This window comes from Eleutherodactylus coqui, chromosome 3, assembly GCF_035609145.1.
Source record: "Eleutherodactylus coqui strain aEleCoq1 chromosome 3, aEleCoq1.hap1, whole genome shotgun sequence".
Lineage (NCBI taxonomy): Eukaryota > Metazoa > Chordata > Amphibia > Anura > Eleutherodactylidae > Eleutherodactylus > Eleutherodactylus coqui.
The window spans coordinates 146,538,173-146,563,763 of NC_089839.1; the positions used below are offsets into that span (position 1 = coordinate 146,538,173).

The window sequence follows — 25,591 nt, forward strand, 5'->3', positions numbered from 1 at the left end:
TCCCAGAGTGGATATCAAAATTGGTATTATTTACCCTGGAAAAAAGACGGCTAAGGGGCGATCAAATAACTATGTATGAATACATGAGGGGACAATACAAGGATCTCTCCCATGATTTATACCCAGGACTGCAACAGTAACAAGAGGGCAACCTCTACGTCAAGAAGAAAGCAGGTTTCATCACCAACACAGAAGAGGGTTCTTTACTGTAAGAGCAGTGGGACTGTGAAACTCTCTGCTTGAGGACATGGTGATGGGAAAATCCGTAGGAGAGTTTAAGAGGGGACTGGATGTCTTTTTAGAGTGCTATGATATCACAGGATATAAACATTAGGTGACCAGCGGGGGTTGTTGATCTCAAATTTGCCCTCCTCTGGACAAACAGGGGGGAGGTTAAACAGGCTGAACTAGATGGAAATAGCATGTTAGGCTGAATGAAGACAAAATAACTATTCCTGGTCCTCAACCTGACTACATGAGATTTTATAGTGCATTATTAATATAATATACAGTTTCATATTTTGTAAAAATATGATTTTAAGTTATTTAAAATATTGATTTGAGCCAAAATTTTTCTCTTTCTCATGGTGATTATTAGAATCCTGTCTTCCTCCTGGGACCATCTGAGGAATCCAAGATTTTTAATCAGACTTATTTATGAAGATTGTGGTTTATTATTTTTTATAAAGCTGTCTATAGTTGAATTGTATTTGTTAATTATAAGCATCTTTAGCTTTTTCTTTAGTAATAAGTTTATTAATACTTAATCTATTTGTCCAGTTTAAAGATGTTGCTGGTATAATGACGACACAGTGATGTCATCAGACATGTGCAATGGTGACTTGAGAATGCAGAGAATACAGCAGGAGGATGCAACCTTTTACTTTTATGATCACTCCATTTCATGGAGAAGTTATGTACAGGTGTTGGGTAGGAGTGGCGCGCATATTATACACATTATATATATATATATATATATATATATATATATATATATATATATATATATATATATATAAAAAATCTGGTTATTTCATGTCATTTGTATATTGCTGAATATTATTGCTTCTTAAAAGGCATCGGTTATCACCTTTGAGCTGCATTAACGATGGGAGGTAAGTTTTACACTCACCGGATCCCCTGATCCAGCACTGTGCCCCTGGGAAATCACCATGCACAAGTCTGGGTGCGCCTGCTCTCCCACAGAAATAAATTGGAGAGCACAGGCACACAGCCTTGTGAAAAGACCCGAGCTGTGTGTGCTGATTTCTCAGGGGCACAGTGCTGGAACCGGAGCCCAGTGAGTATAAAAAACAGCTCTCTGGACCTCCTGTTATAGGGCTCAAGGGTGGTGACAGATGCCCTTGATATATCTGGCATTTTTGCACTTGCACTTTGGACTTACTTAAAAAGGTTCTGTGGAACTGAAACATTGGAATGAGTAAATAAAGAGGAGATTTTAAGTTGATGTGCTACTCCTTCTGTTTGGAATGTGGATACCCTTTAAACCTGATCTTGAACAGATTTTTGGGATTTATATATATAAAAAATACTCCCATCACCCGATCCCCCACAGCTATTGATTAGAGGCAGTGCCTTATATCCCGCTGCTCTCTTCTTCACAGGGATACGCACCTGCTGAAGCCAATTGCTAGCTGTAAGTAACTCTGGATCAGCTGGTAATTGGCTGCAGCAGCCACATGACCAAGTAACGGGACGTCATCGCTGGAAGAGAGCAGTGGAAAATTGTGCATCGTCAGAAAGGCAGCTGTGTGGAATCGGTGATGGGAGTACGATTTTATTTTTTCATATAAGGCGGGGCATATTTCAATTGAATTTTTCTCACCAAACTTTGAGAGTTGTCTTAATAATGTCTTAGGACATCTATCAGAGCATGGGCTGGTACTATTAGCATTGATAAAATTGCTTGTGCAGTCACTCAGAAATAAATGGAAGTTATGGAAATCACCAAGTCCCCCCTCCCTTCCCGATCAGACAATTCCGTAAAATATTTAAAAAGACAATCAATTATAATATGCTCACCTGAAATATGGTACATCTATCATGTCACACCATGCCTGGGCTCTGGCTATAGCTGGACCATCAGAATCTGTGCACTGAAATAACATAACTAGCAAAAGTAAGTATGCGTACACAAATTGGATATACACGAAAACTGGACAGTTCATGCTCTGGATGATGTATACATACACAGTCTATAACCATCTTGCCCAGTTCTCTTGCTCCAACCACAGTCTTCATCACTTCCCATGGGTTAGACGGCCTAAACACATCAACAGAGCTGACTTGAATTTGAGGAGGCTTCCCAGTGCCTAGTGATACAACCACACCTAATTTCTTTACCTGGTCACCATTACCCTGGATAGAACAGATAAAAACATAATAGTACTGGATGTTTTTATAGTCTGAGGTTAATAAGCTTATTTATTGTATGATGGCAAGCTATGCAACTTTAAAGAAGAGGTTAAAACGTACCTAACTATTAAGGTGACTTTTCAGACTAAGCTGCTGTGTGTGTAAATGAGGAATAACACTATTTCTGGCCATTATATGACTTGCAGATAGCATTTTTCACCAGTTTTTCCTTTTGCATTGAAGGCTCCATCTCTAATTCTCAGCTTTCACTAAGCGGGTGGGTGAAGACTAGCTGCTATAATGTCTTCCATACACTGCACACAGAAGAGCAGGAACGTTTCTTCTCCGTCTCTCTGTAGTTTACCCTCAGAAGTAACAGCCTCATGGAGGACATTATACAGCAGTACGGAGCAGTGTAGATGTGAGTTTTGAAGCTTTAATTATATAAAACTGGAGAGCCCTTTTCATTTAGATATAACAAATATGAAATAGCAATAATATGGTTTCTCAAGTATGTCTTGAATAAAAACTGACACTACAAGTAGTTTTTCATCTCAGGGAGAATTACCTGCAATAAAAAATTACCTACATTTATCTTGGTAAAACTATACTACACAGAGTGGAATCACTTTGAAAATAGCAGTGAGGCTGCTGAAATCACACACAAAATGCAGCCTTAGCCATCTCACCTGGCGTTTTATGCAGGTGTTGTATTCATGTATTTCAGTCATAGCATCTAAAGTGGGATTATTTGACAGCAGTCCGCCATCCAGGAAACGGCCCATAGGGCGAAAATAGCTGGGGGCAGCACCACTGGAACGGGCAGCGCGCCACACCAACTGCTCTGTGTTTAGGAGAGCAGAAAATAGCAAAGCACAAAGAAAAGAGCAAGAATGTAGAGAATAGAGACAAAAAGTAGAAGTAAACAAAAATCAAACAAAGACAAAATTTTCCTATATTAGGAACTAAAAAGTGGGTATTAAATGACAGATAAATATTATGAAGCATCTTAAAGACCTAGAACTACTGTGAAGCTATTGTTCTCACACTACAAGTGACTCTACGGTAATTCAGCACCTAGAGCATGTCTCGGTGGGGTAAGCGTGAGAAAAGCTGGCAGACACTGCTCATACCTTCCCACGACAGTTCTAAACTTTCTCCCTCTTCACCTACAAGTGGTAAGCAAACAGTTATGCAACATAAGGCTAGATTAACACACCAGCTTATTAGTAGAGTTCTCCACTGGACAGACCACTGTATGAACTACTAGTTTGTAGACGGAGAGCAGGAACCGTGGCTAGACAAACCACAATGGCTTCTCTACATACAGAACTTCAATTTCTCCTTTCAACTAGCATTAATGAAAACGGGTTAACAGACCAACACTTCTTTAAAAAAAAATACAGTGAACTACGCAGGCTTACAAACGATGGAACTATCTTACTATTCCTCCACCACCACCCACAAGTTGAGTGCAATGATCTGGATGTTGGAAGAGACCATTTTACTTCAGTAACATTATAGCTATATATTGGAACATCCCCCTTCTCATGGTTGCCTTCCTAATTTACCTTCTGGTCCTGTTACCGGACGGAATGAAGCAAGTCTCTTAAATGTTGGTGGTCGGCCTGTATTTGGGGGTTCGTAGTTTCTGAACAAATGCAGTTCTGCAGGGTGCCTATCCGACATTGTACCAGTCACTATTACCCTGGAAAGACAGAATACGTGGGACTGAGGAAAAATCTATATATATATATATATATAAAGACGAAAGCCCTCACTGACTCACTCACTGACTCGCCAAAAGTTCTCCAACTTCCCGATGTCGTAAAAACATGAAATTTGGCACAAGCATTATCTCCACAATAGGAAAAGTAATTGGGTCCCAACTCGATTATTCAATTCTAGCGCAAAAGAATTGGCATCGAAATTTTACATACATAATCTAAATCTCTCACTTCCCAATGTCATAGAAACGTAACATTTGGCACGAGCATTGAATATCTCATAAATAGGAAAAGTTAATAGGTCCCAACTCGATTATTCAATCTATGCGCAAAAGAATTAGCGTCCAAATTTTACGTACGGAATCTAATTCTCTCACTTCCCGGTGTCATAGAAACTCGAAATTTGGCAGGAGCATTGATTATGTCATAAATAGGAAAAGCTAATGAGTCCCAACTCAATTATTCAATTCTAAGCGCCAAAGAATTAGCATCCAAATTTTACGTACGCAATGTAATTTTCTCACTTTCCGGTGTCATAGAAACTTGAAATTTGGCACGCGCATTGATTATGTCATAAATAGGAAAAGCTAATGGGTCCCAACTCGATTATTCAATTCTATGCGCAAAAGAATTAGCATCCAAATTTTACGTGCGCAATGTAATTTTCTCACTTTCCGGTGTCATAGAAACTTGAAATTTGGCACGCGCATTGATTATGTCATAAATAGGAAAACCTAATGGGTCCCAACTCGATTATTCAATTCTATGCGCAAAAGAATTAGCGTCCAAATTTTACATACGGAATGTAATTTTCTCACTTTCCGGTGTCATAGAAACGTGACATTTGGCACGAGCATTGATTATGTCATAAATAGGAAAAGCTAATGGGTCCCAACTCGATTGTTCAATTCTATGCGCAAAAGAATTAGCGTCCAAATTTTACGTACGAATGTAATTTTCTCACTTTCCGGTGTCATAGAAAAGTGAAATTTGGCACGGGCATTGAATATGTCATAAATAGGAAAAGCTAATGGGTCCCAACTCGATTATTCAATTCTAAGTGCAAAAGAATTAGCGTCCAAATTTTACGTATGGAATCTAATTCTCTCACTTCCTGATGTCATTTTATATAAAGGAAACGTTGCATGATTACCTCCCCGTGGTGTTTCCTGGGTAACGCAGAGAACCATGCAAAATGGTGAACATATGTTTTTCCGGTATCTCTAAAGTAACCACGACTTCATAAGATTTTCCGTGTGAACACCAGATAAACACCAGTACCAAATTAACTCGGGCGAAGCCGGGTATATCAGCTTGTAAATGTATATACACTGACATGCCAAGTCATGGGATAGCAGTATGTAAATTGGTTATGAAGTAGCATTCTCTCAGGTGACAGCTTGGGAGCATCAAAATCTCCCAACTTATGCAGGTGTGATCTTGTGAGTGAGGGTGAACATTGGCCAGCGTGCACATGTCAAGGTGATGTGAATTATCAGAGTTCGAACAAGGCATGAGAGTGGGTACCAGACCGATGGTATATTCTATTTCCAAAGTTGTGCAGGCATTTATAACTCCTTGATCCGCAGTGTCACGTGTGTACTGGGAAAACGTCATAGAAGGTATTACACCCACAGTTGACAGCGCATTGGCCGCCAAAGGGTGCTTTACAATTGCGACAGGCAGTGTCTGGCTAGAATTGTCCATGTGAATAGACAAGTAACACTGGCAGAAATTACATCCATAATCAATGCAAGAGGCCCGCACACATATCCTGCAGGTCAGTGAAGCACCTTTCAGATTCCATGGGATATTGAAGCAGAAAACCCACCAGAATGCTTCTCCTTAACATTCCCTGGGCTCGTAAGGCTGCTAACTGGACCCAAGAGGACTGTCAACGTGGTATCGATTATTTTGGGCTGATTGTAGGGTTCATGTGTGGCACAGATCCCATTAAGCCATGGATTCCAGTTGTCAACAAAGCACTGTGCAGGATAGTGGCGGTTCCATACTGGTGTAGGGTGCGTGGTCATGGCATGGGTTGGGTCTATTTGTCCTCCGAAACACATTATTAACCAGTGCCCACTATGTTTTACTGCTTAATGACCATTTGCAGCCCTTCGGGGACTTCATGAACACCCACAACAATGCAATATTCTATCCAGCAGGATACTACACTATGCCATTGGGGGCAAGTAGTCCAGAATTGGTTTGAAGAGCATTCTAAAGAGTTCCTACAAATGGTTTGGCCTGCACATTCATCCGACATGTGCCCAATCAAGCATCTATGGGATATGGTAGAAAGGTCCATTTGCACTTGAGATCCAGACGGCACGGCTCATCAGCCCTCCAGACATCTTCCATCTAGTTGCCGCACTTCGCCGGGCTGGAGGTGATCCTACACAATATTATTCCTATTCCACGACTTCTCTCACTATTCAGCAGATATGAAGAAAAAACTAAGATAAAAAGGCGCGCTATGCAAGGAGGCACATGGTGTTCAGAAATTGATAAATTGTAGAAAGAAAAATTATTGGCCACCAGGCATGTGCACACAGTGTGAAGGGAAGCGTGCAGCCTAGGATCTATCGATATGTTGAATATGCTGAAACACGTGAATTTTTGTATATAAATCATTATTCTATAAAATCCTTATTGATATGTTGATTCTTAATTAGTTTGTATGCACTTTATCTATCCTTAAGATGAGACAGCTGTCACATGCCCTGGTGATATCATCCGTGGGTCATCCCGTGATTTTTAAATACTTGTTTGTTACTATCTGGTACAGAAGTAGGTTACTACGTGAATGCAGAAGTTTTCCTTTCTGAAGGACCTGTGCACTCCTGCTTAACGCACTTATAATCCTCGTTCTTTCTTCATATCTGCTATATAGACCACGGAGGCTCTGCTTGCTACAGACCTTTAGTATGTTGTGCCTCTGCACAAATCACTCCAGGTATTAACCCTCTACAATTCAATTTTGGATTCAGGGTTTCCTAGGGGGCTTTCTCTTTCTGCCATTATACAATGGCGCCATCTGCTGGCTAGAACCTGTACTGCAATATGTGACATGCCAGAGAGGCCCAGACAACAGAGCGGCTAGTAATATACAGTAAGAATACCTTGCCGGACGTCTTCCGACATTGGAGCTGTACAGTCTTTAATTAGAATGTTGGAAGATGTCAGATAGTGGATTGGAAAGAGTTAATTTCATATCTAGCTAATTCGTTTGTGGGATCTGACCCTACTGCTAGAGATGAGCGAATATACTCGTTTCGAGTAATTACTCGATCGAGCACCGCGATTTTCGAGTACTTCCGTACTTGGGTAAAAAGATTCGGGGGGCGCCGGGGGGCGGCAGCGGGGAACAGGGGGAGCCCTCTCTCCCTCTCCCCCCCACTCCCCGCTCGGGGAGTACGGGGGGAGTACGGAAGTAATCGAAAATCGCGGCGCTCGGGTGAAAAAGTAGGTTTGCTCATCTCTATTAATTTCATATCTAGCTGATTCGTTTGTGGGATCTGACCCTACTGCGTACTTTTTTTATTCACAATTAATTTTGGAATATCAGTGTATAATTACGTAAAATATTAAGTCACAGTTTGCAGTGTTGATAGTTACAAAAAGAAAAAAGACAACAGGGCAGATTTATTAATCTTGTCTAAAATACAGGCAGAGGTTTCAATGCCTGACTATCCACACCAAAAATGCCCCTCTTTAAAAGTCAAATTCTAAGTGTGAATAGTTTTTAATTACTAGTTTAGTGAAATATATATTTTTTGCTGCAGCACAAAATTTATGGTACCAAACAGAACTAATATATACTTGCTTGTTATATAGAATAGCCATAAAAAAAGGCTTTTTAGACAAAACTCCATGGCAACAGTCAACAAAAGCTAAGAAACAAACTAGTATAAGAGGCCAGGTCCACACAGGGCGGATTCCTCGAGGAAATTCCATGTGGAATTTCGCTGCGGCAAATCAGTCTGTGGCTTCTAATCCCAGATTAGCCAGCCATGTGGACGAGATTTGTCAAAAATCTCATCCACGCGAGACTGCCAATCCGTCGCAGCAAAGCTGGCGCTGCGGCGCGTATTCCCTGGCCGCAGCAGGTCTACTTTTTTTTTTCTGTTGTGTTCGCACTTCTCTCTATTGGAGAGCTGGCCGCAATGGAAAAGCATGCGGCCAAGCAGCTCCAAAACACACGGCTAAGTGCCGCGGGTTTTGAAGCTGCGCTTTCCCAGCGGAAATCTCATGGTTTTTCACTGCGGCAAAACTGGGAGATTTCCGGGGTTAGGATAAGAAGTAAAAACTCACTTGGGATGCTTCACATCTGTCATCTTTGTTTGCTCGCCAAATTCTCTTTTTAAAAACTCCTCCAGAGGACCAGACTCGTATGGTCGTGAGCCGCGAAAAACCTCGTTCTTCATTCGGAAGTACAAACAACGAAGGTATTCCATGGACTTTCCTGGAGAAAACAATTTATACACACACAGTATATAAACACAGCGCTTTGAAAAAGTATTAAAACCCCCCAATAGATTTTTCTAGATTTAAAATAACAGATAAAATATTCCAGACAGGACTTTAAGGCTGGCTGTCCACTGGCGTTTTTGCATTGTGTTTCCCGTGGCGATAATCTGCTTGCGGGGAACGCAATGAACGGTTTCCATCGCGTTGCTATGGAAAGCGCAGCTCCCCCTGTCCACGAGCGAAGAATCATAGCGATTCTCCGCTCGGGGGCAGCAAATCGCAGCATCTGTCAGACAGGCTCAGCGTGGAGATCCGTCAGCTGGGTCCTGCTCTCCGGCGGTGGCGAAGATCCGCCGCTGGATATAGCAACGCCCGTGGACAGGCAGCCTTATTGTAAATTAGCTCCTAAAGTTAATTTCCAAACTAATAATTTATCATTTGTCAACACGTTACATAAAAATTTTAACACCTCAAAGATCCGTTTATCCAACTCTGGTCTTGTGCAGCTATAAAAGGTGCCTATATACATCTGATTAGAGTTGTCTCTTTTCTGTCTATGGAAGTATCCCAGATCTCCCGCAACAGCTGTTGCTATGCGAAAGAAGGATCAGGCATGCTGGATTTCAACATGCCCAATCCTTTCTTCCTGCAGAAGAAAAGCAGTTAGAAGGGTATGGCAGGAACTTAAAAAAAATGTAAGTCTCAGAAAAACCCCTTAAGTGGCTTAAAAATTCTGTAAAATAAAGTAAAATTTGTAATCACCTACTCCAGCGGCTCCTGATCCCGTGTAGGAGCCCTGATGCCTGCTGCTTGGAAACCGAAAGCAAGCAAGTAGATGCCCATGTGACGTTCATTCTGCACATGACCACTCAGCCAATCAAAGGCTTCAGCAGTGAATCTTCTATGGCCGCAGAAGCCTGTGATTGGTTGAGCGGTGACGTGCACAATGTATGGCCTGCGATCGCCAGCAAACTTATTTAGAATGATGGGAACTGGGGCTCCCGTCCTGGATGGGGATCTGTCGGAGGAGAGTATGCATTTTTTCTTTATTTTACACAGTTTTAGGTTTCTGATTTGTTTTTAAGTCCCAGAAACACCTTCAATTCCTTCTACCCACTAAAAGAACATTAATACTTATTAGTTGAGAATGCAAATATATGGGGGGATGGGAGCAATTGCTGTCAGACAAAAAGAGCATTTGGCCAAATGCCCACCAACGGATTTGTACCGCAGTTCCCACGGCATAAATCTGCTGCTATTAGGCTCTATTGAACCCAATGGCTTTTCTGTCTGCCAATGCCGTCACGCAGAATTTTACCGTGTATTTCCACAGTGGGAAATAAATCGCGGCATGTTCTATTTTCTGTGGATATATGCCGCGGGAGGTCTCCATTAATATAGTATTAATGGAGTCTGCGGTAAAACGCTTGTTTTTCTGCAATCACCAGCGGGCGCATTTTGTTTACCACCGTGGTTCTCCTGCGGCGTAAATCCACGGGCATAACCAGTGATGGCCGTGGGCATAAGGCCTCTGGCCAACAGCTTACTTAAAAGGTCACACAGATAAAAGGCAATTGAACTTGATGAAAATGTCGCATTTTCAACAAAAAAAAAAACAGTCAACAGGTGAAAGTTAAGAATGAACATTAGATTTAGCCAAAAAGATTGTCATCAGTGGGAGAGGGCAATAAGCATCTGCCAGGCTCCTTCAGCAGTGGCTTATCTCCTGCTAGAACAAAGGAGCGGCATTTGGAAGTCCCAAGGAGTTTCTACAATATTAGACTGTGGGTGACAGACACACCAGCTATAAAGAAATGATAAGTATCGTCTGTCAGATTAGAACAAGCCTGAAGTGCAGCTACATTTCACACAATATTTATTGACGTTAATAATTTCTTCAGTCCATATATGCCTTGAACAAAGTCCTCAAGTCTTCACATACCGGTCACAAAAGCAGACTTCAGCCAATACTGCAGTATTTCGATCAGTACTTTAGATTGGCATTTATAAGCCAAAACCAGGAGTAGAAAAAAGCAAAAACAGAAAGAGTGTAATGGAAGGCTTTACAGCTATTCCATGTTTTGGACACACTTCTGGTTTAAGCTTACAAATTACTGATGTAAAAAATGGGACACTGAAAGGGGTTCTGACATGAATAATGTTTTTATGCTTTAGCAGCCATTGTTCCCTGGTCTGCCTAATGGACACAGGGAATCCACGATTTAATGGCTGTTAAAGCATAAAAACATAATAATTACCTTGTCTTCAGTTGTTGTTGTCATCAGAGGGGTCATCTCCCAGCAGGCTCTATTCTTCCTCTTCTTCCTCCACGAGCTGCCCGGCTCCGGGATTGCGCACATGTGCAGTGGAGAGGTGCCCTCTGACAGGAGTCAGGACGGGCCGCGTCTCCACTGCGCACGCGCAGAATCTCAGAGTTCAGCCAGGACGGACGGGCCGCCTACAGCAAGCACTGCTTGTGACGTGCTTGCTGTGGGCGGCCTGTCCGTTCACCTGGGAAGTTGCATGCCGGACGGAGCAGAGCAGGAAGCGGTCATTTTGACTGCTCCTGCCCTGCTTCTACAAGCCACAGAAGAAGATGCCGGCTGGAAGGCACATGCCTGGCGATCGGTCCTGGCCAGGCAAGGTGAGTATTTTTTAAATTTTTTTTTTATGTCAGAACCCCTTGAAGTACCGGTACGGACATAAATATAAGGCAAGGATGCTGAGGAGCTGAATATATACATTTTTTGCTTCTCTTTCTATACACTAAATGCAGCACAAAAAAGATCCAGAATTAAAACTCCCGATCAACACATTATAGCAATACTGGAAAATGCAACTTCTACAAAACGTCCTTCACACGGGACAACTGTTGGGCACATAAGCATCCGACGGCTGTCACATGGACTGCTGCCCGACTATCGCTGCGATGCCACGGAAGTGTGACAATGTTGTGGGGGCTTCCTGTTACCCTCCTTGTGTGTGTGGCTGAGCATTATCCTGCAGCAAAATCCCTCTTGGAAGCCGCCATGAGAGGAACACATGTGGGTGCAGGATGTCCTGAACATATTGCTGGGCTGTTATTGTCCCTTGTACTACTACTAGGTGACAGACTGTCATATGCGATTGCCTCTAGACCATCACACCAGCGGTGGGGGCAGTGTGCCGCTCCATAGCAAGGCAGGCTTGAGGTCTCATGGCCAGTGTCTGTGCCCAAACTAAACCTGGATTTGCAGCTGAAGACAACCAAGTTCCCCTCCGTAGCAGTACAGTTTCATCGTTCACGACACCACTGCAAACAGAGGTGATGGAGGGTGTCAAAGGCCGTACAAGTAATGGTCTTGTCGTACAATCAGATGTTCCTCTCTACTGGTGGTCTGTTGGGGGCGTTCTGAGCCCAGTCACCTTGTGTGCCCTCACACATCCACCGGTACCAACACCTCCTAACAGTCTGGTCAGAACAGCCCAGGTGGGCACAATTCGTAGATACGACCATCCAGCTTCTCACATCCCAATAATGCGCCCCTCTCAGACTCTGGTAACGGGGTGAAATCTCTTCTCTGTGTCGTAGAGGCGTCTAGTGGCCAACAAGCTCTACACAAGTGGGAGAAGAGGTCACTACACACAAGGAGCCGTTGAGCGCGTTTATTAGGCCAAGGGGGAACCACTTTTGAGGCTTCAGGTGGAAAGATAGTTCAATCTAATCACACCACAATTCTAATCATTTGCAAACGATGCCCAATTATGGTCCCCATGTTTCCCTGCTCCTGCACAGGAGCTAGCACAGCTGGCTCGCTCACAGAGCGGCCAGCAGGGGGGTGGGGCAGTGCAGGAGATTTCTTTCCTCTTGCTCCCCTGGCCCTCTCCATTCAGATAACACAGCGGCCGTTCACTACTGAGCGGCCGCTGGTAAACTGAACAATGAGCGATGAAGCTCATTGCTCATAGTTTATGCAGCATAAATGATGAGCTCATTGCTCAGTTTAAACAAACATCGGCCGTTCAGTAGTGAACGGCAGCTGTGTTATGGCAATGGAGAGGGGCAGGGGAGCGAGAGGAGAGAAATCTCCTGCACTGGCCGCCCCGCTGCTGGCCGCTCTGTGAGTGAGCCAGCTCTGCTAGCTCCTGTGCAGGAGCACAGGAGTGAGGAAACACAGGGACAAGTGTCAGGCATCGTTCGCCCAACATTTGTCCTGTGTAAATGGAGCTTATGATGTAACTACACGCAGCAAAACGACAACTTCTTCTGAGTGCAGGATTTTTTTTCGACAGAGCATAGGCGAGCTAAATAAAAGAAAAAAAAAAAACCTGACGTGATTTCTTGCTCCGTGCCCTGTCAGTGCTTGTGTGTACACAGGACAACTATCGTCCAAATCTGCTATTTCCAACGATTATTCAGGTGATAATCAACCTGTGTAAAAGATACCGTATACAAAAAAAAAACTAAATAATTATCAGATTAGCATGTGGAATACCTCCATTTGATTGGTTTGTGGTTGTCTTTGAAGAACATCAGAAGATCTGTGAACTAGGAATCATTTTTATCTGTACTTTGAATTAAAAAAAATATACAAATAAGGAGACCCTGGGAAGGTATCCCACAACATTACTGTACAAGGATGCAAAAAAATACCTCCCCATGGTAAAACTATTTCACAGACACAAAGCTTAAAATATACCAAACAAAAAAAACTACAATACTTTATAGTAAAATAAAGGAAAAATGAGGTTTGACTTACCATGTACTATGGCCAAGGCCAAGATACCACCAGTACTAGTGCCAGAAACCCAATCAAAGAGCTCTCTTATGGGACGATTTGCTATTTTTTCTATGGCAATAAGCAGCTGAATAAGAACCAGTCCACGAATTCCACCCCCATCCAAACACAGAAGACGATCTTGCCTGCAGGTACAAATGTATTTTAACCTCTCCTCTGTGCTATATGTAATGTTTTTGTTATCGCATACACAGGTATTTGGGAAGCCACCACCTGGCCATCACTACCCTGGGTATAGGAAGAGCTAGGCTGAGGCCTAAGACTTGGATAAATTTGGCTGATACAGCAATGTTGCAAGAACCACAAGGCAACCTAGCATAGCTTTGAGTTGTCCTGGATAGGACTGTTATGTACATGCAGTATTAGGACTCCATGCACGTTACGACTTCTATGAGGCTCTTTTGTACATCTGTACCCCTCACATGTCATATGGAGATATACTGAGTTTTTCACTCTACTAAATTCCGCGTGAATCAAGACAAAAAAAAAAAAGCAACATCCTTCAGTGGATGCTGTATTAGGGAGAATAATCTTGTACTCAGCCCCCTGCACACAGCTCAGATGTGAGCACACGGCCTTAACGGCAGATAGCTCCGTACATTGCGCAGTGGCTTGGGTTGGTACTGCATCATGAATCCTATTGAAGTGAATGGAACATAGCTTCCTGTAGCAAAATAGCTCAAAATGTAACAAGCCTTTGGCTTCAGCTTTGTGTTATTCCCCGATGCAGACACCGTTACCAGCACTGGCACATCATAAATTAACAGCATTGTATTTATAGTAACCAAGTTATCACATTACTGGCTGTAAAGTGAAAATTTGCTACATCCCTAGCCCAGTATATTTCTCCTTGTGAAGGTTTCCTGAATGTGGCCACAGGCTAAGTTCAATTCCACGTTTTCTTTTTTACTTGTGTCGTACTATGGTGCCGTCCGGGTCCCCACCGCTGGTCTCCAGGGCTCCTGCAGGCTTCCATGCAGTCCTCAACGCTGACGGAGTATCTCTTGTTGGTAACAGGGCTTAAATACGGGGCTCCGATTGGTTCATGAGCACCGTCTCAGCCAATCAGAGCCAGCACTCAATGAACCAATCACAGCCATTCATTGAATGACATCATTGAATGGCTGTAATTGGCTGAGGCGATGCTCGTGAACCAATTAGAGCAATCGCTTGCTGGAGGCGGGGTATTCAAGCTTGAACAGAAGCTTGCGGGAGCGCCAGAGACCAGCGGGAGGGTCACGGACAGCACCTGCTAGGTTAGTATTGCTTCCCCCCATGTAGTGTAGCTAGGGCTCATTTTTGGGGAAGGGCTTATATTTCAAGCCTTTCCCAAAAATCAGGGTAGGGCTTATTATCAAATAGGTCTTATTTTCAGGGAAACGTGGTAGATATCAACTATGAACCAGAAACTAGAAAGTTATTTGTACCACTTAAAAGTGTTTTATCTTATGGCAAAAGGATCTATTAGGGAAAGGAGTGGGGGTTAAAACATAAAGATATTTGGAAGGGTGGTGTATGAAGGGATTTGTATGCTAGTTAGTTGAGGGCTGATTTATCAGTCAAATGTTCCATTTGAATATAAAAGTGATTGAATGTTCCATTTTGGACTGCCAGCCTTTTGTTCATAGGTGCAAGTCAGTGAGACTAGAGGCTATTCCTTTTATGGTAGAAACTTGAGAGCTTTTCCAGTTGCGTGCCATTGTAAGACGGGTTGCGTTTAGTACATGGAGGATAATTGTTCTACATTCCAATGGGAAATTATTTATTCCCAACAGTAGAAGCGCCAAACCAGCTTTGTATTTAGGTGAGAAGGGGTGGAGTTTTTTTATAATTTTAAACACCTTTTTCCACAGGGTGGAGATTAGGGGGAGGGGGGGGAACTCCAAAGAATATGAAGCAGTGACTATCTGCAGTTTCTCCAACATTGACAGGATGTGCTGCTATAGATGTATGAGAGTTTTAATGTAGTAGCATCTGACCAATAATTTATAGTACTATTTATGATATGCGCATTCTGTAAATTTTGCGGCCCGTTTTAGGGCGGTTTGCCATTCTTGTAGGGAGAATTGACTTGAGAGGTCTGTTTCCCATTTTAGGAACTAAATTCACAGAGGGGGCGGTCAAGAAAGTCTCCAAAAGTATATATTAAAGCCCTGTCACAGAGGGGACTTAAAGTAAAAGAATACATTTTATTAGGAAAAATCTTAAAATAGTACACACTAGGGCACAACAAATTACATGAATACACAAAGAACATTAAGAGGATGGTGTAACGTATTTTAGGACACACATTACGCAGTTTTTGGAGATATGTGTCGGCTGGCTGCTATACTGGGTCTAGTTATAATCATCCCATAGACCAAAAAGCGATTAGCATAGTCGCCTGACACTGTAACCCTTAGATTGAATCCACTTAAAGTCTTTCCCCAAATATTGGGAGACAGTATTAGATAAATAGACGATGAATTATTGTGGACCAATATAAGGAGGATTCTATCTCCGGCCGCTGGTTTGTCTCTGATTCATTGATGGTGTTCACAAATCTAGACACCATCAGAAGGACTACTTTGTACGGCTACTTGTTGGTTCTACACTGATGATACTGTTTGGTTTCAACTCTTCAAACTTCATGTATGAGGGTCAAAGAATTGGGCTCAAATCAGCAGAGTTGTTTGGGATCTAGCAGTATTGTTTGTGCCAGACCCCAATTCTTCAACCCTATTAGTGGTATGGGAGGCTTGAGGTGTTCAACTCCAGATTTCTAAGGCTATCGAACTCAAAGTAGTTGAGATCCAATAACTTCAATTTTTACTCTCCAATTTTTACTCAACGCGTTTCACCACTATATTACGTGGATCATCAGAAGCATTACGGAGCTTAAATATAGCTTGTTAGGAGTATATATCTATAGATTTCATCATGTGGAGAAAGTGATTGTTTCAAGATCTGGATAGATAGAATACCAGGAAAATGAGTGTCCTAAAGAACAAGGAGCAACTGCACTTCCAAAGTTGGTTAAAGGTGAACACAAGATGAAAAGCTGCTTGTTATTCACACAGGTCATACTCTTAAATCTAATAAAACTGAAAAGCTAATTTATTTCAATTCTCCGGTGAGAAATCATTTAACCTGTGTAAAGTCCCTCTTAGGTGGTCAATCGTAGGAAAACCTAGTTTATTACCAGGCTGATGTACTTATTGGACGTTTTTTTTTAGCCCTAGGCTTAGGATAGAAGGGACCCAAGATGCGGGTACCTCCTGGTCTGTGGGGTAAATATTCCCACTTAGCTTCTGTTTGATTTCTAAGAAGCTTGCACCAAGTTAGCTTAATTGCAGTCCATTTACTGCGATTGACCGTTAGCCTGGTTAGCGTTTAAGTGCTTCGCCAAGGCTGACAACAGACTAGTGCAGAAGAGTAAGGCTATATCCAATTAGATTGGATTATAGTTGGAGAAAATGCTCCAAAATAGCACTTGTCTGTTCAAAAGAGAGCTATTCTGTCTGCAGCTTCGTCTCTGTAGTATACCAAAAAGTTCCCCCTTAAAGGGGTTGTCCCGCGCCGAAACGGGTTTTTTTTTTTTTCAACCCCCCCCCCCCCCCCCCCCCCCGTTCGGCGCGAGACAACCCCGATGCAGGGACCTAAAGAAAAATCCGCACAGCGCTTACCTGAATCCCCGCGTGCCGGGATCTTCTCCCTCGGTGGACCGCAGGGCTTCTGTGCGGTCCATTGCCGATTCCAGCCTCCTGATTGGCTGGAATCGGCACGTGACGGGGCGGAGCTACACGGAGCTACACGGAGCCCCATTGAGAAAAGAAGAAGACCCGGACTGCGCAAGCGCGGCTAATTTGGCCATTAGACGCCGAAAATTAGGCGGGCTCCATGGAAACGAGGACGCCAGCAACGGAGCAGGTAAGTGAAAAACTTCTTATAACTTCTGTATGGCTCATAATTAATGCACAATGTACATTACAAAGTGCATTAATATGGCCATACAGAAGTGTATAGACCCACTTGCTGCCGCGGGACAACCCCTTTAATAGATATGTGATAGCAGCAAAGGGTAGGTAGATAAAATAAAAAGATGGTGTCCGTAGCCCAGATGGTAGGCTAGGGAATGAGGGCTAGACTGATGCTGACCTGCTTATATGCTCCAGTCACCTCCTACAGATGCGTGGTTCGTATTGGTTAGCCAATCATAGTAGGATACGCCCCTCTGTTTTCTAGCCATGTGTCAAGAGCATATTCGTCCGTTTTCATTGCTGGGCAGATGATATAGTGAAACCTCTTTTTGATTGTATAAATCCGATATGTGTGTGTGGATGTTCAAACTAAATTCGCGATTGTGCGTATCCGATCGTAAGCGCAAGAAGGGTAGGAACATCACTCAGCACGTAAGCCGGTGTAGGGGCGAGGTTAGGGCAGGTTGCCATGACGCAATTTGTTCCGGCCAATCCCAATGACTGGGGAGGTGCCGCTATGTCATCCTCACCCCTTGTCGCGGCCAATCCCAGTGGTCGGGGTGGTGCCGCTGTGTCAGCCTCACACCCGATATTCGGACCAATCGGGTTTATGGGGTGGAGTTAAGGCGCATCACGTGATGCTATTGCGCGTCAGTACGTCATGACGTCATTACGTCTCCTAAGATGCTGTCAGTGGAACGCATTAGGGGCCGTAACTCCATAGCGTCGAGCGCATCACATGATCGGGCATCGGTGCGTCATGACGTTCTCTATGTTACGTCCCATGGGACACAGGGGAAGCCGTAGTTCAGTGACGCAGCTTCAGGACGTGTCCGCATTGGACCCGATGCAACATGTGGGAGGTCGTATTCACTGTTACCATGACGGCGGACGGGGCTAATGAAGAGGATAAATAGTGAAATAATATCGGAGGAAATAATCACTCCAGTATAATAATAACTTGGTGCAAGCTTCTTAGAAATCAAACAGAAGCTAAGTGGGAATATTTACCCCACAGACCAGGAGGTACCCGCATCTTGGGTCCCTTCTATCCTAAGCCTAGGGCTAAAAAAAAACGTCCAATAAGTACATCAGCCTGGTAATAAACTAGGTTTTCCTACGATTGACCACCTAAGAGGGACTTTACACAGGTTAAATGATTTCTCACCGGAGAATTGAAATAAATTAGCTTTTCAGTTTTATTAGATTTAAGAGTATGACCTGTGTGAATAACAAGCAGCTTTTCATCTTGTGTTCACCTTTAACCAACTTTGGAAGTGCAGTTGCTCCTTGTTCTTTAGGACACTCATTTTCCTGGTATTCTATCTATCCAGATCTTGAAACAATCACTTTCTCCACATGATGAAATCTATAGATATATACTCCTAACAAGCTATATTTAAGCTCCGTAATGCTTCTGATGATCCACGTAATATAGTGGTGAAACGCGTTGAGTAAAAATTGGAGAGTAAAAATTGAAGTTATTGGATCTCAACTACTTTGAGTTCGATAGCCTTAGAAATCTGGAGTTGAACACCTCAAGCCTCCCATACCACTAATAGGGTTGAAGAATTGGGGTCTGGCACAAACAATACTGCTAGATCCCAAACAACTCTGCTGATTTGAGCCCAATTCTTTGACCCTCATACATGAAGTTTGAAGAGTTGAAACCAAACAGTATCATCAGTGTAGAACCAACAAGTAGCCGTACAAAGTAGTCCTTCTGATGGTGTCTAGATTTGTGAACACCATCAATGAATCAGAGACAAACCAGCGGCCGGAGATAGAATCCTCCTTATATTGGTCCACAATAATTCATCGTCTATTTATCTAATACTGTCTCCCAATATTTGGGGAAAGACTTTAAGTGGATTCAATCTAAGGGTTACAGTGTCAGGCGACTATGCTAATCGCTTTTTGGTCTATGGGATGATTATAACTAGACCCAGTATAGCAGCCAGCCGACACATATCTCCAAAAACTGCGTAATGTGTGTCCTAAAATACATTACACCATCCTCTTAATGTTCTTTGTGTATTCATGTAATTTGTTGTGCCCTAGTGTGTACTATTTTAAGATTTTTCCTAATAAAATGTATTCTTTTACTTTAAGTCCCCTCTGTGACAGGCCATTTTAGGAACTGTACTGTTTTCTTTATAAATATGTCGACAGATAGAAATTGGTAGATTTGTTTAGTACGCTTCTTGTATTGGTTAAGGGTATTCGATATTTGGTCTTTTGAAATCATTGCAATATTGCTTTGCGTGGCTGGGTGCGTGCGAAGATGTTTTAAGTGTCACTCACTTCCTTAGACCATCGCCTGTAAAGTCCACAGTGTCGTGTGAATCCAGCATACTGCTTAAGGCGGTAGAAACATATATCAAGTCCTGGAAACCTAGGTAACAATTACAAGCCAATTATCTTACTAATAATTGAAAATGTAAAAACTGGAACAAAATCCCACAGAAAGTAAAACAAATAAGCCAAAACATAATGAACTGAAAAGGACAGTAGACAGCAAAGTGATGAAAAAATAAATAAAAGTTATAACCGAAACCAATTCATGATGATGAATCTACTCTATGACTACTAGAGAAAGATTTTTGCATCAGAGTGATCCAGATAGCCAGGAACACTTCATATTGGAATTTAAGGCTTTGGACACCTTTGGGTGGGGGGAGGGTGATGTCCGTTATTTTGGTCAGAGGGTTTAATTCAAAAATTTGCACCGTTTGTCTTCTGCAGCTACCACATAAGGGTGCATTCAGACGACCATATATCGGCTGGGTTTTCACGCCCAGCCGATATACGGCGTCTCTCTCTGCAAGGGGAGGCGGCTGGAAGAGACGGGAGCAGTGCTCTGAGCTCCCTCCCCCTGCAGAGAGAGAGGAGGCAGATAGGGGGCAGAGAGGGGGCGGGAGCTCAGAGCACTGCTCCTGGCTCTTCCAGCCTCCTCCCCCTGCAGAGAGGGACACCGTATATCGGCTGGGTGTGAAAACCCAGCCCATATACAGTCGTGTGAATGCACCCTAATACTGTATATAAATGCTGCAGTCTAAGGGTCCCTTTACTTGGAGCAATTAAGTGCAAACAACTGATTTGTTTTCAAAAGGACATCCGTTTACACGTGCAGATACATACTAGCGTTTTTACTACTTTTTTTCGTCTAACTCGTTCAGTTCATCGTTGGTCTGTCAGGAAAGTCTGGAAACGACTGAAAAAAACTCACTTTTTACAAGGATTGATTGGCAAACGGCGAACAATTCTTATGCTGGCATTAAATGAACAACACATGATAATCGAACAGATTATTATTCAGTGTAAACGCAGCCAACGATTGAATGACTATCATTAGTATCATTAGTTTCCGTGTGATTCAACAATTGTTTGAATGATAATTGGTCTGTGTAAAAGGGTCCTTAGACTGCAGTGTCTACACAGTGATACGTAAGCAGCTGCAGAAAACAAAACGGTGCAAAATGTTTCATTAAAGCCGACTGCAAAAATAATTATCAGCCCAAAACACATGCATTTAGGTGAAAAAGAAAAATGCTTTCTCACAGGTGTCTAAAGCCTTAAATGATGCTCCCATGTAGAACATATATTCTGAGATCTGAATCCGTCATTTACATACAAAGACCTACACGTATAGAAAAAAGGAGGCTTACAGAGGAGAAACAATTGTGCATGAAAAGAGAAAGGGTTCCCATATCACGGATTGATATACACAGAAAGAGCACCTGGAAAAATAAAAGGAGCAGCAGAGGAAGACTGTGAAACGGAAAAGGAGTATGTGAAGAGTTAGAGTCAAGTTACCATTACTGGGAACACAAGACCACAGGGATGATAAAGCATTCCATTTCAGGTTACTAAATATCATAAATTAACCGCTTCAGGACGTACATTTACGTCCTGGAGCATCGGGGTACGTATGAAGAGAGGTCGCAGGGCGACCTCCCTTTATACAGTGTGGGCGTCAGCTGTTTATTAGAGCTGACACCCGCGGTCAATAGCTGCAATTGGCCGTGCGGCCGATCGCAGTTATTAACCCTTTAAATGCTGCTGTCAATTCTGACAGCGGCATTTAAATCCCCTGAACTATGTTCTGAGGTCCCGTACGCCCCTCCCCTGTGGTGAGATCAGGAGGACTTAAAATAAAGTTTAAAAAAAAAAGTAATAAAAGTTTAAATCACCCCCCTTTTGCCATATCTATAATTAAAAAATCTAAATTATAAAATAAAAATACATATTTGGTATCACCGCGTCCGTAAAGTTCCGGTCTATTAAAGTAGCACATTATTTACCCCGCACAGTGAACGTCATCTGTAAAAAAAAACCTATACAATTTTGGTATCGTAGTAATCACACTAACCCATAGAATAATGTTATCATGTCATTTTTGTTGCAGTTTGTGCGCCGTAGAAACAAGATGCACTGAACGATGGCGGAATGTCGTTTGTTTTTTTTTCATTTTACTCCACTTACAATTTTTTAAAAGTTTTTCAGTACATTATATGGTACCTTAAATAGAACCATTGAAAACTACAACTTGTTCCGCAAAAAACAAGCTTTCATGCAACGACGTTGATAATAAAATAAAGGAGTTACGATTTTTTTTAAAGGGGGGGGGAGGAAAAACGGAAAATGGAAAAAAAAAAAATAAGAGGCCGCGTCCATAAGGGATTAAACACAGGTGAAAAAGCAAGTGTTCAGTTGCCAGTAATGGTATGACTGTAGAAGGGAAGATCTATGCAGGAGACAAGCAGGTTACCTATGCTGCTAGCTCTGTCCATAGGGGGTGCTGTTGTGGGGAAGGATGCAGCTGGTGGAAGCTGGGTGTCAGGGGGAAAACAGCGCTCTGCTCCTACGTTACAAAGCATGTCGAGTAGCACCTTGCGATTGGATCCTTTAAAAAGGAGGAGGGGCAGAAAAACATCACGTGGATTCAACTTTTGAAATGGTAATGAAAAATGTGATTTAACACAACTGTGTCACAGATGAGACTGAAGTGGATGACGAAATGTAAGAAATAGGTTATAAAACATGAACACAGTAATACACTAAATGAAACTAGTTAGCACTAAGTTATGGTGCAGTTAGGGGAGTTCGCTGATGTAATTTTTGTACTCACCTGCTCTACTGATCCCACACTGTATGAAAATCTGGCGATTTCAGATTGCTGTATGCGTGTTCTCCCACAGAAGTCTATGGAGGAGCGCATGCATGGCAGTCTGAAGAGTGATTTTCTTGCAGGACACGATCTTCAGCAGGTGACCGCTCGGGATCGGGAGAGCGAGCAAAAAATACATCACCAGCTCCCCATCACCTCCCTGAATACCATAACTTAATTTATGGTGCTCTTGGGAGGTGACAGGTTCCCATAAAAACATATATGTGCTTATATATGAACGTACTGGCCTACATTCACATGGGCGAGCAGGATATCGGGACCAATATCACGCTTGTCAATGTGTTTTATCCGTGGATGTGAGGCTATTCAATAGAAAGGAGTTCCTATCTGACCAAGTTTTGTGCGTCTCGCAATGTACAGAACTCACGGAACATTAGCACTTGTGTGAATGTAGCCTTTAAGTGTGTATTGTAAAGTACTCTAAGTATTCTCCAATGTCACACTATTTGGTTTGTTAGTAAAATAAGAGGGTCAGAAATGCTATCTTTTCTCCTTAGGGAGAGCAACTATATACTATAAACTAAGTGAGGAGACTCAAATGGCCATGCACGCTCCTCTGGGTAATATGCACATAAGGGAGATGGAATAAATCCTCCACACTGCCACCTATTGAAAGGCAGCATTCCTTTAAGTCAAAGTCAGACTTTTTATACAAGCCTTGTTACAGTGACTGGGAATTAAAAGCAAAGCCAAACTCCATGTACATACAGCTGTTTCAGGGTTTTTGCCCTTCATCAGTGTACAGTAGCAGTCTCCTCAGTTTATAGTTGCTCTCCCTAAGGAGAAAAGATAGCGTTTCTGACCCCCGTCCCAGGCCTTTCACTAGCAAAGCCAGACTCCTACTGTACACTGATGAAGGGCAAAAACCCTGAAACAGCTGTCTGTGCATGGAGTCTGGCTTTGCTTTTAATTCCCAGTCATTGTAACAAGGCTTGTATAAAAAGTCTGACTTTGGTTTGAAGGAATGCTGCCTTTCAATAGGTGGCACTATGGAGGATTTATTCCATCTCTCTTATTTGCATTTTAGTAAAATAAGTTACAGCGAAGGCTAGGTAAAAACCAATGAGAACTACAAATCCCATAGAAGCTGTCACTCAGATCTCACCTACAACTTCATGTCACATGTATTTACATATACAAGTAATCACCACATAGCTATAAACTCTGGCATCCAGGCGTATTGATAACCAGCTTTCCCAGAAAATGACAGCTCAAGACCTTTTTTTTTTTTTTTTAAGTATGGGAAATGGATCATAGCTAGAGATGAGCGAACGTACTCGGTAAGGGCGATTTCGCAATCGAGCACCGCGATTTTCGAGTACTTCACTACTCGGGTGAAAAGTACTCGGGTGCGCTGTGGGGCGGGGGGTTGCAGAGGGGAGTGGGGGGTAGCAGCGGGGAACAGGGGGGAGCCCTCTCTCTCTCTCCCCCCCCACTCCCCGCTGCAACCCCCCGCTCACCCACAGTGCACCCGAGTACTTTTCACCCGAGTAGTGAAGTACTCGAAAATCACGGTGCTCGATTGCGAAATCGCCCTTACCGAGTACGTTCGCTCATCTCTAATCATAGCCCTTTATACAAATAGAAGGAAGTGTGTTGGCATGCTAGGTTAGAAGACAGTATGTACCGGTCAAACACACATTTTTCACTATATAATTGTAATATATTACCTTTGCTTGATCTAGCTGCAAGGAGACCTGGCGTTTCCCCAAAATCATTAGCCTGCTCCACGTCAGCCCCAAAAACCATAAGGGCTTTAATAAGCTCCAGGTGATCCTTCTGTTGAGGAAAAACCATGTAGATGACAGTTATTCACCTTTTACATGCGCTGAATGGTAAACAATGAATAATGATTTTTATGCCTGTATAAAATGAACAACGACCAATAAGTGAACGAATTATAGTTCAATCGTTGGCCATGTTTACACTGAGTAATTATCGTTCATTTTTGCACGATTCAACAATTTGTACAATAATCACTCAGTGTTAAGGGCCCTTACTTATCTTCAACTCTGTCTTCATCAGTTCTGCGACACCATTCTAGCAATGCTACCTACAGTATATGAGCATTGTCTAAAAAGGGAAATGGAACACTGCCACCTAGTGGCCAAAATTACTCTTCTAGAAGGTTAACTAAAAACAAACTTATGCGCGGCCTTTCTTGTACAATGGAACATCCATTCTTACCAGTTACATTTTTGGGGGTTTCTAAACATAAATGTCCAAGTATTCACTGTTGATAGTCATATCCAAGTCCTTGAAGCCTAATTCACTTCACAAATACTGACCGATTATTGGCTCATGTAGTCTACTACTACACTTAGCATAAAAATTGGCCAGACCATTGAGCAGAAAATGTACATTTCCCTTGTGTCATCCCCATTTTTTTAGATTGTAAGCTCCTGTGAACAAGGTCCTCACTCGTTTTCTTTGAGCGGTTAGTTGGTTACCCTGTAACGTTAGATTTTTCTTTATACATGTACCCTCTGAAATGTAAAACGCTGTGAAGTATGTTGGCACTACGTAAATATCTAACCTACCAATAAACGGCAACACTTTAGAAGCAGTGTAGACACGGCTCAGTTAGTACACATGCAGTATTATTATATACATTTAAATGCAGGCATTACAGAACGGGCAATACATTTATATATACATTCAAATGACAACATCCACAACGGGAACATCCTCACGCCAGAATGTAACATACACCCATCGGCCTTATCTGCTAAATGTGGCTGTACAGCATCGCAAAACATAGTATCAATAAGTGTACTAATCAAGCCAGTCCTGTTTCTGAGAGCTTCCTCCATCGGCGCCTGATATTTTATTAATCTCTGTGCATTCCTTGCTTATGGATGGGTAAAATAGTAACACAGTAAGTTAGGCTGAATGAAGACAATGTCCATCTAGTTCAGCCTGTTTTAACCCCCTTGTTGATCCAGGGTAAGGCAAAATACCCCAAGGGGCAGAAGCCAATTAGCCTATTCAGGGGTAAATTCCTTCCCAACTCCATAATGGCAGTCAGAATAATCCTGGATCAACCTTTGATAGTTCCTACCTGACTGCAAGACCCGGAACAACAAC

The 25,591-nt window shown here is 42.6% G+C and overlaps 1 protein-coding gene across 3 annotated transcripts in view; it reads right to left on the reverse strand.

Annotated features, from left to right (window-relative positions):
- PLA2G6 (phospholipase A2 group VI) overlaps positions 1 to 25,591 on the reverse strand; it is a 51,034-nt gene that overhangs the window by 9,104 nt on the left and 16,339 nt on the right. Inside the window, exons 8-16 of one of the 3 annotated variants that reach the window (XM_066596254.1) lie at positions 24,175 to 24,283; positions 22,085 to 22,219; positions 19,618 to 19,708; positions 13,316 to 13,479; positions 8,421 to 8,571; positions 3,948 to 4,084; positions 3,066 to 3,220; positions 2,212 to 2,379; positions 2,044 to 2,117 (exon numbers count right to left, since the gene is read on the reverse strand). In XM_066596254.1, the coding sequence (XP_066452351.1) occupies positions 2,044 to 2,117; positions 2,212 to 2,379; positions 3,066 to 3,220; positions 3,948 to 4,084; positions 8,421 to 8,571; positions 13,316 to 13,479; positions 19,618 to 19,708; positions 22,085 to 22,219; positions 24,175 to 24,283 (1,184 nt within the window). Of the gene's footprint in view, positions 1 to 2,043; positions 2,118 to 2,211; positions 2,380 to 3,065; positions 3,221 to 3,947; positions 4,085 to 8,420; positions 8,572 to 13,315; positions 13,480 to 19,617; positions 19,709 to 22,084; positions 22,220 to 24,174; positions 24,284 to 25,591 lie in introns of those variants that run through there. The other 2 variants (XR_010791211.1, XM_066596255.1) reach the window with 2 other exon arrangements.